Source organism: Anolis carolinensis, chromosome 2 (genome assembly GCF_035594765.1).
Source record: "Anolis carolinensis isolate JA03-04 chromosome 2, rAnoCar3.1.pri, whole genome shotgun sequence".
In the NCBI taxonomy this organism is placed as follows: Eukaryota; Metazoa; Chordata; class Lepidosauria; order Squamata; family Dactyloidae; genus Anolis; species Anolis carolinensis.
Genome location: NC_085842.1, coordinates 174,926,646 through 174,940,456, shown reverse-complemented (window position 1 = coordinate 174,940,456; position 13,811 = coordinate 174,926,646). Strand labels below are relative to the sequence as shown.

Here is a 13,811-nt window from a genome sequence, read left to right as displayed (position 1 = left end):
GTTTTTTTCCCCTTAATCTGATTATTTCATTATGCTTATATTATTGTGATGTACTTTGATTGTTGTTTATGTGGTTTTGATAACTTGTAAGCCGCTTTGGGTCCAGTGAGGGAGAAAAGCGGGATATAAATAAGGAATTATTATTAATATTATTATTACCAAATTCTTTTTGATCCCAGATTATCCGCTTTGAACTGGATTATGCGAGTCCTCACTGGCAGATAATATGGGATATGCAGATATTCTGGGACCAGATCCTAGGATATAGGGCAATGTAGAAGGATCCCTAGAAGCTGTGTGGCCTTTCCCCCTAGCCAAGAGGAGAGGATGCATGACAAACATCCTCACATACAGGAAGCAAGAATGGTCAGTGCCCAGAGGCGAATGAGCCTGTTTTGCGCATGCGCGCTCAGACCCGCGTGGGCGTCAGTCGTGGAGGGAGAACCAAGCGTCACAAGGCGCCCTGGGCTCCAGCGGCTACTAGGGCGAGTGGGAAGCACCGCCCCTTTTTGTCTGAAGGAGCCAAAAAGCCGGCCGGCTCTAGCGCCTGCGCTTCCCATAGGCCGAAACAGATGCCCATAATCGTAGACCCGCCCCAAGGCCTCCAGAAAGAACCTTTAAGCCCGTTGGAACTGGAATCTGGAGGGAGGGGGGTAGAGGGCGGGGTCCTTTAATGACGTCACGAGCCGGCTTCCCGGCATTCGCGGCGGCGTCGGCTATATAACCGGCATCCGCCCGGCGAGACACTCCCCATTCAGTCTCCCCCCGCCATCGGCTTTGGTTTGGTTCCAGCCTTGTTCTCTCCCTCGCCGTTCCGTCGTTCAAGGCCGCCTCTTCGTCGTCAGCATGCCTGGCTATTCCAGCGACAGGGACCGCGGGTGAGACCTTGGGAGAGAAGGATTAAGTCTGACGGGGGGGAGGGGGGGCGCTAAAATGGCGGCGGGGGGAGCCGGGGGTATTTAAAATGGCGGCGGGGGGAGCCGAGGATGGCCAAAATGGCGGTGTGGGCGTTTGAATCAACGGGGAGGAAAAAGGAGAGGCGGGTGTATCAGTTCCCTTCGGAAACGGGTGGTTTTAACATCGAAGGGTCTGGGAAGCAGGAAGAAAGGAAATAAAAAGGCTATTATTGGAAAGGATTGTGATGGGGAAGGATGGCGTTGGCAGGGAAATGGCCTCTTCGGCGTGGAAGCAGCTCTTTTTCCTCTTTGTCTCGAGCCAAGCGGATGCTGGCCCCGCCATGCGGTGACTGAGGGGAAATCAAAATGCCGGCGGCGGCTGCCTCCTTTGTTCTTCCTCCTCCCTCTCTCTTTCTCTCCCTCTTAAAATGGACGCGCGCCGGCTTAGAAAATGTGGCGTAGACGGAGGGAAAAGGCCCCCAAAAGGAGGGGGAGCTCCTCTTTGTCCAGCCACCCGCCCACCGGGGCTCCCTTTGTGTCCCTCTTTTGCACTTCATTCCAGACAAAAGCTGAGCGCGGACGGATTTAGCCCTCGGTTGGATTTTAGTAGGAGTTTTTTGGCCCTCGATGGAAAGGGGGGGACGTTGCGCATGCGCAGTGGCGCCATGGCGTTTTTCTCCCTCTTATCGAATCCTAGAGTGGAAGGGCCAATCCAGTTCAACCCAGTTCTGCCTGCCACGCGGGGATAGGATACACCATCCAATCACTCCCGACAGATAGCCCATCCAGCCTCTGCTTTCCAAACCTCTCGAGAAGGAAACACCACCATGCTTCTTTAAAAAAAATAGAAACTTAATCATTTTCCCCAAGGCCATTCAATGCTAACCAAGGCGGTCAATTGCAACAATCACACTTGCCTCAGGCAGACAATAGTTATTTCTCCCACCTTGGACAATATTCTACATACAGTAGAGTTTCACTTATCCAACGTTCTGGATTATCCAACGCATTTTTGGAGTCAATGTTTTCAATATATCGTGATATTTTGGTGCTAAATTCATAAATACAGTAATTACTACATAGCATTACTGCGCATAGAACTACTTTTTTGCCAAATTTGTTGTCTAACATGTTTTGGTGCTTAATTTGTAAAATCATAACCTAATTTGATGTTTAATAGGCTTTTCCTTAATGCCTCCTTATTATCCAACATATTCGCTTATCCAACATTCTGCCGGCCCGTTTATGTTGGATAAGTGAGACTCTACTGTATATATAAACCCCCCTTGCCTAGTTTCCAGCAGACTTCAAATCTCTGAGGATGCCTACCATAGATGTGGGCAAAACGTCAGGAGAGAAGGCTTCTGGAGCATGGCCATACAACCCGGAAAACTCACAGCAACCCAAACCTAATCCCTTTTGTTTTTTGGGGTTTTTTTTGTTTTTTTTTAAGCAAGCTACTTACCGGAATTGTGTCAGTTTCACAATCCTCCCCGCCCACTTTGGGGCACTCCCTCCCTGCGTCAAGACTCAACAATAATTGAACAATTTTTTTAAAAAACAACAACACATGCATCCATAGCAGATCAAGCTTTGTGTCTTCTATCACAGCAGCTGCTTTGCTTGTCCTCTCAATCTCTGCTACTTTGATATTTGGATAGTCATAGTGATGTATTAATGTTATCATTATCACAATAGTATTAATGGCAATTATACAATTAGAGCAATAGTATTAAGGTAGATATAAGTAGCAGTAAGACATTAAAGCAGCCATGGGCAAACCTCGGTTTTCCAGGTGTTTTGGACTTAAACTCCCACAATTCCTAACAGTTTGCCCATGGCTGCATTAAAGTGTGGTAAAATTAGGAAAGCGGTAAAATTATACAACATTTAAAATTTTACATCATAAAACATTCAAAAAGTTACAAACCTTGGAGATAAAACAAGTCCAATAGTCTTACTTTATCATCTAATATGGTAGACCAAAGATTTATCCAGTCTTTGAGAAAATAATTTTTGCTAACATAGCATCATTTTGGGTCAGTTGCCTTCAGGCTGGATTGAGTTGTACAAATATTAGAAGCCAATAGGGAGAGAGGCTTTTGCAGTACAAGATTTATGGGCATTCCCATTCCATTTGTTTGTCCTCTGTTTTAATATTTGAGATTTATGGAAATGGGGATATATATAGCAACAAGGCATTATAGAATAATATAATAACGGTAATACCTTATAACCTGCAGTCTTCTCCCTGAATGGACTCAGGGCAGTTTACAAAAATAACAGTGCCCCAAAACAGATAACAAATAAACAAGTCTAAACATGAAATAAAATAATATAACTTATAAACAGCTAAAACCAAGCATTAAGCTAAATAAACATAAAAAGTGCAGGGAATCAAACCAATTAAAATAAAACACAATAATATTAAAAACAATATAATACATTGCGTCAGCAGGCTAGGATGAGTATCCAGTGTAAAGAATGTGTATAAAATATGCTATCTATGAATTGCTAGGGTGTGTTAAATGATTTGAAATACATTTGTTTCAAAAGGTTTGGTAGCCCTCGTTTTGGAGGAAGCAGAGGGGGGTCTTTAGGTGGAAAGAAGTTTGGAAATCCTGGAGAAAAGCTGACAAAGAAGAAATGGAACCTAGATGAGCTTCCCAAGTTTGAGAAGAACTTTTACCAAGAACATCCTGATGTTGCCAGGCGTCCTATGGTATGAGAACTGCCTTGCTGTCCCAGAAATGTGCCTTTTATTAGAATATATGTGAATCTTTTACTGTAGGCCAGGAAAATAAAGTCCCAAAACAGTTTTATGACACTAGTATCTTATCCTTATAAAAAAAGTAAATGTATTTTTTTGAAACGGCTAAGCTTTAGCCTTGCCTCTTATACCGTTCAGTTTTTCAGCTTCATTGGAGGACTTCTAATGTTTTCTCACATCTATATGATGTGACCCCTGGAATATTTTGGGAGCAGATAATCTCTGGATCTGTTGGTTTTTATTTCCCTTGAGAATAATATGGCTGAAGAGTGACTTTGCCTTTGCTTTGTTTACAGCAAGAGATTGAACAATATAGAGGAAGCAAGGAAATTACAGTTAAAGGCCATAACTGTCCAAAACCTGTTATGAACTTCTATGAAGCTAATTTTCCTGGTAAGTAGCAATACTGCTGTTGACATGTGGATATTTGTATACATGCTTGTTTCATGGAATGCCAGGCCCTTAACCAGTTCACTTTCATGTCTTTCAGCAAACGTTATGGAAGTAATCCAGCGACAGAACTTTACTGATCCAACTGCTATTCAGGCACAAGGCTGGCCTGTTGCCTTGAGTGGCCTGGATATGGTTGGAGTAGCACAAACTGGATCAGGGAAAACACTGTCTGTGAGTGACTTGTTCTGTATCTTCTGAGAGTAATTTGTTCTGAATATTTAAAATTAAGAAATGCTTTGTATTTGGAGAGATAAAGGATATTCTTATTCTTGTCTTTTAACAGTATTTGTTGCCTGCCATAGTGCATATAAATCATCAGCCATTTCTTGAGAGAGGAGATGGGCCTATTGTAAGTACTGAGCCATGCACATTTTAGTTGGGGTGGGGTTAATTTAACACTGACTTGTCACTCCTAACATAATCCTTAAATTTCAGGGCTAAAACTGAACAATGGAGAATCATAGTTAATATTGAAACCAAGGCAGGACTTCAGTATTGTGCTTGAAGCTGTACAAGTAGTTGAGTGTGTGATCCTACTGGTTTAATTTCTGTGTAATACTAGCTCTTGTGCTGGAGCTCCTCAGTAGTTTTACTACTTACAGCAGAATGATAACATCATTCTGTGGGTAGAGGGCATTGGCTAATTGTAACCTCTAATTATAGCAGTTACTGGAGCTTTGGGATTATTTTATACATAGCAAGCTTGTTTAGAAGTCAGAAAAATAATAATTTAAAGGAATTAAGAACACATGCAAAGAGTGTATCAAAGTGGTCTTGGCATGTATAAAAATAATTTTCAGAATAATGCCATTCTTTTAATGTGGTACTGGATTTAATTCAGAACATCACGAAGTCTTCCTTTGCACTTCTCTCCATAGTGTCTGGTGCTGGCACCAACTCGAGAATTGGCTCAGCAAGTGCAGCAAGTGGCTGCAGAATATGGTAGAGCCTGCCGCTTAAAGTCCACTTGTATTTATGGAGGTGCTCCTAAGGGACCACAAATACGTGATCTGGAAAGAGGTATGAGAATGATATTTTTGTGGGAGGGGGGGGGGGACTAATAACCCAGAACATTACAATTTTATACTGCAGAGATTACAAGCCAGATATCCTATCTATCCTTTCTTCCAGGGGTGGAAATTTGCATTGCAACGCCTGGTAGACTCATAGACTTTTTGGAAGCCGGAAAGACCAATCTCCGGAGGTGTACTTACCTTGTTCTTGATGAAGCTGACAGGATGTTGGATATGGGCTTTGAACCTCAGATCCGAAAGATTGTAGACCAGATAAGAGTAAGTGTCAAAGTTTTACACTGGAAGCTCTGTTTGAGTTCACTAGTGCTAGAATTTAATTTAGTTTCTTGATTGTATGTGTGGGGTGCTAAGCAAACCATTTGATGTTAAGGGCAATCCATTTATTTCCAGCCTGATAGGCAGACACTCATGTGGAGTGCAACATGGCCTAAGGAAGTGAGACAACTTGCAGAAGACTTCTTAAAAGAATATGTACACATCAACATTGGCGCACTGGAGCTTAGTGCAAATCACAACATTCTGCAGATAGTGGATGTATGTCATGATGTAGAGAAAGATGACAAGTAAGTGAAATGGAAAGTCATCTGCTTGAAGGCGTAAAGAAAGTTATGTACAGCTGTAAACATGATGGTAGACCCTTCAGAGTCTTTTTGTATAATATCACTGCTCAAAGAGGATCTCTTTATTATGCAGGCTTATACGGTTGATGGAAGAAATTATGAGTGAGAAAGAAAACAAGACAATTGTGTTTGTGGAGACCAAAAGAAGATGTGATGACCTTACTAGAAAAATGAGACGAGATGGGTAAGCATTTCAACAAACCTTCCTGGTTAGCCTGTTATTGTGCTATTTTGGTACAACCCTAATGTAGTTACAATGGCTCATTATTTTACTTTTTATTCTGCCTCAGTTTGCTTTAATTTCTGATCCTGACTAGACATGACTAATTATCTTCTGTTGCTATTTTTAATGAAATTATATAAACCAATGGTTATATCAGCAGAACAGTTGTAGTTGGGGCTTGCTTTTGTAGCTAGAGCAGTTACTTAGCAAAAAGATGCCATGATATAATCTCCCAAGCCATGTGTGACAAAAGGCAATTATTTATTTATTTGCTGCATTTATATGCCGCCCTTCTCACCCCGAAGGGGACTCAGAGCGGCTTACAAATTAAATTTACATTCAATATATTAGCATAGTACAATACTGGTAATAAATTATTATAAATAAATTATAATTATAAATTATAATTATAAATTACTAGCGAGTCGCTCCTAGATTTGGGAATAAATGTTTGAATGTTTATGTGAGGTTGTGAATATACTTGCAGGTGGCCGGCAATGGGTATTCATGGTGACAAAAGCCAGCAGGAGAGAGACTGGGTTTTAAATGGTGAGTGATTCTGATTATGTTTTAATTCATTAATTCAGACTGGTGATACTGCTACCAGGTGTTTATTGTTAAATACAAATAAATCCGCTTTTCTTTGGTGCAGAATTCAAACATGGGAAGGCTCCTATCCTGATTGCTACAGATGTTGCCTCCAGAGGTCTAGGTTAGTACAATTCTATTTTTGGGTGCCGCACTATTTTTTAAAGAAAGTTCATTGCTTTCTTTAACCTCTGCATTTTTCTAAGTTTTTTCACATAAAGGTGCAGTCTTTGTGGCAAGGCCTAGGCATGACAATCGGAGGACTCGAGGGGGATGGAGGACTAATGGAAGTGATCGTCTGGACGCTTCCAGTCCGATAGAGAGGTGAAAGTTGAACATTGTGTGCCAGTAATCTTCAAAAGGCAAAGACAAAAACTACGACCCCATAAACTGTTCTCTCAAATGGTTGCTTCATTCACGGTTCACTTTTGCCCGGTTATTTCTACTGTACCATGCTTTGCATGACACTGCCCTAGTGCACTGCTGTTTAGTCTGTGTGCATACTGTTTGCTGTGGTCCGTGAGTCTTTGGATTTCAGTGAGTTTGCTGAAATGTCGAAGAATAATTAAACTTCTGTGGTCTCTGGTTTTTGCCAACCTTTGAAATGGAGAGAGCAGCCTTAAAATGTACTGAGCCTTGTACAAATTGGTGAGTACTGGCACATGAAATTTGAAAGTCCACCTCTCATATCCAAGTTGGGGTGGGAAAGCAGTGGCTTTTCAAACCTGGAGTTCCTCCGTCACCTATACCCTAAGCGTCATGTCGAGACCTGCCAGAGAGTGACCCACTCAAGTGAACGCTGGCTTCTTGGAAGCGCTTGCCTAGACGAGACACAGTGCATGAAAACAACTTGATGACCTTTCGGGGACAGGTATGTTTTTCTTGCAGCTGCGGTTGAAAGGTCTTGGCAAGACAAGCAGTGTGGCCCTCTTTTTAAGCTTCTGATGTGCGACAAGGCCTCATTTTTATTTTGAGGTCCTTGGGAGCACTCAAAGAGGCTAATGTGAACTTATTGGTCCTACTGCAAGAAGCATTCAGATGTCACTTGACTTGTAGGGGTGCTCTGGTAAGGATGTTAGGTTGCAGGGTTAATTGCAGAGAAAGATTCAGAGGGAAGAGTTGCAGCAATGTTCAATGTTCCTCTTTTTTGCAGGAAATAGATAATTAACATTCTTTACAGCAGTTAGCGTCATACAGTCTATTTCTATCTAACTTGCTTTTTCATCTGGCTGTTGTGGTGTGCAAATTTTTGTGCATTGCCTTTTGCTGCACTGCAACACTTTACAGATGTGGAAGATGTGAAATTTGTCATCAATTATGACTACCCTAACTCCTCTGAGGACTATATCCACCGAATTGGACGAACTGCCCGCAGTACCAAAACAGGCACAGCATATACATTCTTTACACCTAACAATATAAAGCAAGTAAGCGACCTCATCTCTGTACTTCGTGAAGCTAATCAGGCGATCAACCCAAAATTGCTCCAGTTGGTTGAAGACAGAGGTTCAGGTAAATATTTTATTTCATCTTATTCAAATACATGTTTGATACTTAACAAGAGCGTGCACTGTGATGTGTGCTCTGACATCACAATTCCTTTATGACCTTTGAAATACTGCTATAAATAGTAACAGTTATGCAGAACTTAAACTTTGGCAAGAAGAGATGTTGCAGGAAGAAAAATCTGACTTTGTTTATTGCTCCTATTTGCAACAAGAGTGTTTGCCCCTATTAAGCCTGTTTCAACTTTTAATTGTTCTAGGTCGTTCCAGAGGTGACCGACGTGACAGATACTCTGCGGGCAAAAGAGGTGGATTTGGTTTTAGAGAGAGGGAAAACTTTGAAAGAACCTATGGTGCAGTGGGCAAGAGAGACTTTGGTGCAAAAACTCAGAATGGTGGCTATGGTGCTCAAGGTTTTGGTAATGGAACTGGCTTTGGAAGCAACTTTGGAGCAAGTGGCATGCAGAGTGGATTTAGGGCTGGCACCACAGCTTTCCAGAATGGCTATGACCAGCAGTATGGAAATAACATGGCAAACATGCACGGTGCAATGAACCAACAGCAGTATACATACCCTGCAACTGGCGGTACACCAATGATAGGTTATCCAATGCCAGCAAACTATACCCAATAACCTAGTCTATTTAAGTGTCTTGTTTTTTTTTTTCATATTTGCTCTTTATATTGTGTGTTGACAACATAGTTATTTAAAATCTTATGGAACATGCAGAAACGTCTGCAGTGCAACAGTACCTGGTGCACTTTTCCGCTATTTAAGTTGAATATTCTCTACATTCCTGAACAATTTTTAGTTTTTTGTACTAGAAAATGCAGACTGTGTTTTCACAAAGTAAATGTACAGTGATTTGAAATACAACAACTGGGGGCAATGCATGGCCTTCCAATAAAGATATTTGAAAACAGAAGTTATTTGTTCAGTGTTTGAATGATCGACTTATCAGAAGTTATCTCTTCCATTCTCACTAGACTGGCTATAATATAAGCGCCTTTAGCATCAATAGAGAATCTTATTTTTCTGACTGAAGTCTGTTGGAATTCACGATCTCTTGAGGTTGATTTAAGGAGGGAGAGGAATCTTACCGTCTAAAAGTAAAAGGTGTCTAAAAGAGACATAACTTGTTATGGGAAATTCACTGGAAGACAGTTCAGTAAAATCTTGTTAGTAGACTAATATGTTTACCTTATGAGGTTAGTCCAGGGTTTTAATTATCTGATTTAGGGTAGCTTCCTCCTATCCTAAATAGTGCATTTTGAATTGTGTATTAAAATAAACACCAGGCTTCCTATTGAAATTGGAAAGGCATCAGGGATCCTTGTTATACTGGAGATGGTTGATACCTATGGTTTTAGAAAACACCTGTTCCTCCTTTCATTCTAAGATAACATGAAAGCTACCCCAGCTATGCATTTGAAATGGTTTACTGGTGTGGACAGGTGGCTTCCAGGATGTGAGCTTTAAGAATTACCACATTTGGGATTTCTCTTGTGAATTGCAGGTCTGCATAAATCTTGGGGGGGGGGGGTGTATATGTAAAACAAGTATTCAGTTTACTGGTGATTCAACACTTGAATCAAACATGCGTCAACTTTGCAATCACCTACAGTAGCTGCTTCAGAGCAGACTCAGAGTTAGGTTTCCCAAATCAAAAGACTGTTCTTAAGAAAGTAAAAAAGGATAAAATAACTTTATTTTTATACCCCGCGCCTCCATCTCCCCGAAGGGACTTGGGGCAGCTTACATGGGGTGAAACTCAGGTAAATACAATAAACAAAATAAAACATAAGAAATAAAACAGCTTTACAAATTTGGACCTATTTCCAGTTTAAAGGCAAGTCTGAATAAATATGCAACATTTCAGTTATGTAAAATGACATTAGCATCTGTTTGGTGTCACTCCAACCATGAAAATGTTTTAATCAGAAAACATTTAAAAATGCCTTCCCTTGCAACTTGCAGAAATTTGTAGATATTAAATTGATTTTTATTTTGTTAAAAGGGCGGGTAGAATTGGTAATCCTAATTTCTGTGGATTTCATTTACTTAGCAAAGATAAATATGTAATTTTGACCCAGTAACCCAACTACCTCTTAGATTTATTCTGAGGGCTCTGAAGTACTTCAAATCACCTATAATAGGATTATTCTGACTCACTGGAACTTGAACATGGCTGACTCCCATCCTCCTTGGTAACAGGCTCAGTGAGTTTAATGCTGCTTCCTTGTAAGCTCCACCTAATGGAAGTAGGTTATAACTGATTTAACAAATGTGGCATGATGGAAATTTCCACTGGCCTGCTGAACCAGAATGACCGTGCCAGTCCTGAATGCCATTGGCAATGTTGGCAAAGTGCACTTCTAAAACCACACAGATATTTAAATCTTGTATTCAGCATTGGGACTGAGAATCCTAGTGAATAAAACATACTTTTTAGTGCATTTGAAGATATTTCACGGTAGTGTGCTTGTGTTTTCAGCACTGGAAACTACAGTTATCCAAAGATAACTGAAAAATGTATAGAAAAGTATATGAAATTTAATTAGACAAGAATTCATGCAACTAGGGTGCATTTTTGGTACTAAGTAATCTGAAAGAATTTTATTGCTGAAATGGGTGCATGATTGGATAGAGAAACTAGAAGGATGTTGCATCATTATCCCCATTTGGAAGATTGTTCTGTATTCAATAATGGTAATGATTGTTTTCATCAACATGAATATGAGGCACCTCAGTTTTTTTGCGGTTTTGTGTGTACTGGAGTCAGTATACACATTCTTGAGATTTATTGTGTTTTACAGGCTTTTTAGTATTACCTCTGTCCTGGCAACTCTTGGCTATTTTACTTGAGACCAGCTCACCCCTTCCTTAAACGTGGCATTTCTCCTGCACTCTCAGATGCACTGGATGTTTTTTTACCATCTCTATTTAGCCTTTTTTAACAGTTAGATATGATTGTTCATTCTATATCAACAACACACACTAGGGTCAGTTTGTTTTTTATTTCCCCCTTTTGCTTTCCATATATAACTTTGTCAAGTGTTAAATTTGCAGTACTTAAAAAATAAATAATAAATAAATAAACTTTATTTGCTTTCCGCCCTATCTCCCTGAAGGGACTCGGGGCAATCACAAAAAGGCAAATGTTCAATGCCTGAATAAGACAACCAATACACAAAATAGTAAATAGTTATCCAACATATAAAAACAGATTATAACTTAACATCTAAAATTAAAATAAGACATAACCTATAAAATAAATTATATCAACATAAAAACAAAACAAACATCAAAAAAGCATCAATTTCCCAGAGCCAACAGAACAGAGATATATAAAAGATGTAATGCCAAAGATGTTAGCTGGGCTAGCATGGTAAACAGCCTGGATACGGGTAACTGATTTTAATCAGAGGTATAGTTGCAGTATCATTTTCTAATCCTCTTCATAAGCCAATGAGTAGAAGTATGTTTTCAGTTTTTTGAAAGCAAGGAGGGAGGGGGAATATCTTTATTTCCTTTGGAAGTGAGGTCCAGAGGTGGGGGGTGATCACTGAGAAGAAGGCCCTTTCATTCCCACCACCCCTGCTTGAGATGGGGGTGGGACCGAGAGCAGGGCCTCCTCCAATGACTGCAGTGTCCAAGTTGGTCCATACTACAGTCAGTGGGGATACATTCTCCCAATATCTGAAAGCAGTGATATATAATTTGATTATACCTGGACTGGATACATACTGGAGGACCTAGAGAAACCTACAAATACTTCAGGGGTGGAAAATTTATAAGATTTTTCTAGAAACAAACTGGAAGTATCCTGATGTCTGTTTTGGAGATCAGGTGGAATTGCTGTATGTGCATACTATGTTCAGGTATGTCTATTTTGTACAACTTGCACATTTCAGAAAGTTTTCAGTTATCAAACACCTATTGTATATCTCAACATTTACCCAGCATCCCTCTAGGTCAGTAGTTGTATTCTTGAACACAAAAGAACTGTACAGACATTTTATCTGAATTTCATTGATATTTTTATTACCCTCTTGGTAGAATGAGAAATGGGCTGTTGTGCATTTTCTGGGCTGTGTGGTCATGTTCCAGAAGCATTCTGGAATTGTGAGGTACCTCACAACCTCTGAGGATGCCTGCCATAGATGTGGGTGAAACGTCAGGAGAGAATGTTTCTGGAACATGGCCATACAGCTCAGAAAATGCACAACAACCCAGTGATTCTGGCCATGAAAGCCTTAGACAACGGAATGAGAAATGTTCCTGCTATTCAAATACAAGGCGATGATTCAATCAACCTTAGAATGCTCACTTGACAACATCTCTTCCCTCTGGCCAAGTATGACCAAAACCAAACCCTTTTTCACAATTTAAGTGTTCGTTTCCTACTTGCCCAACAATGGCCATTATTTTTTAAATATGGAGAGGAAGGTGTCAAAGTTAAAATCTACATTCTTATTCCAAGGTACTAGGAAATTCAGAAGATACAAGATACTGTGCTAGCAGAAGTGATGCCTCTTCTCCGTGAAGCAATAACCCTAAATGTACTTTCTCCTTCCCATCTGCATGTTAACAATTTCGTAATTTGCTGTCCTTTCACAACAGCTAAAACTAAGAGTCTTGACAACATAAAATAATCTATTGTGAAACATCTTCAGATTATGGCAGGCAAGGGTAAACTTTGGCTCTCCGGGTGTTTTGGGCTTCAACTCCCAAAATTCCTAACAGCCGGTAAACTGGGTGGGATTTCTGGGATTTGAAGTCCAAAACACCTGGAGGGCTCTATGACTAGATTATGGGATATGTAGCAGTTAGATTTAGATAAAGTTATAATAATACTGTCTGTTAATAATGCAGCAGAAATGATCACCTAGTTTAGTATCTGCATTCTGAGTGGGGAGTTAGCTACATATACCTTTATTAGAGAGAGCTATATAAGGCATTCCTGCAAATAGGAAAAAAAAAAACATATTATATATCCAGCAATGCAAGTCTATCCAGATTACAGGATACATTATTTTGAGTTCGGTGTGATTTACTCAGCATTGTGTGTCATCTACATACTAAGGACACTTCAGCTGAATTTTAGCCCATAATTCCAGATGACCTCTCTATGATATCCTGTTTGGGGAACATGTAACCCTCCTGATGATGTGTTGGACTACATCTTTTATCAGCTCTGCCAGGCACATCCACAGACTGGATGAGGGGAGCTGCAGCTCAGAATCTTCAAGAGGGCGATAACGTGTATCTGTGATGTCACTTATAAAATTGAGGTACAGTAGAGTCTCACTTATCCAACACTCGCTTATCCAATGTTCTGGATTATCCAACGCATTTTTGTAGTCAATGTTTTTAATACAAAGATATTTTGATGCTAAATTAGTAAATACAGTAATTACTACATAGCATTACTGCGTATTGAACTACTTTTTCTGTCAAATTTGTTGTATAACATGATCTTTAGGTGCTTAATTTGTAAAATCATAACCTAATTTGATGTTTAATAGGCTTTTCCTTAATGCCTCCTTATTATCCAACATATTTGCTTATCCAACATTCTGCCAGCTCGTTTATGTTGGATAAGTGAGACTCTACTGTAATACTGAAAACAAAGATTTGTTTGAGAGTTGGGAGTTCTGTAAATTATTTGAAATTACTGGTATGATTCTGTGTATCAAAATTCAGAGTGTATAACAAAAG

General features: G+C 40.0%; 1 protein-coding gene across 1 annotated transcript; it reads left to right on the top strand.

Moving 5' to 3' along the window:
• Nucleotides 1–708: 708 nt before the first annotated feature.
• On the top strand, nt 709–9,015 carry ddx5 (DEAD-box helicase 5). The gene is made up of 13 exons (XM_003224441.4): nt 709–878; nt 3,453–3,618; nt 3,963–4,059; nt 4,157–4,290; nt 4,403–4,468; nt 4,998–5,139; nt 5,251–5,411; nt 5,544–5,716; nt 5,847–5,957; nt 6,484–6,545; nt 6,649–6,708; nt 7,872–8,096; nt 8,350–9,015. The coding sequence occupies exons 1-13, from the start codon at nt 847–849 to the stop codon at nt 8,721–8,723; spliced, it is 1,803 nt and encodes a 600-aa protein (XP_003224489.1). The 5' UTR covers nt 709–846; the 3' UTR covers nt 8,724–9,015.
• Nucleotides 9,016–13,811: the final 4,796 nt, after the last annotated feature.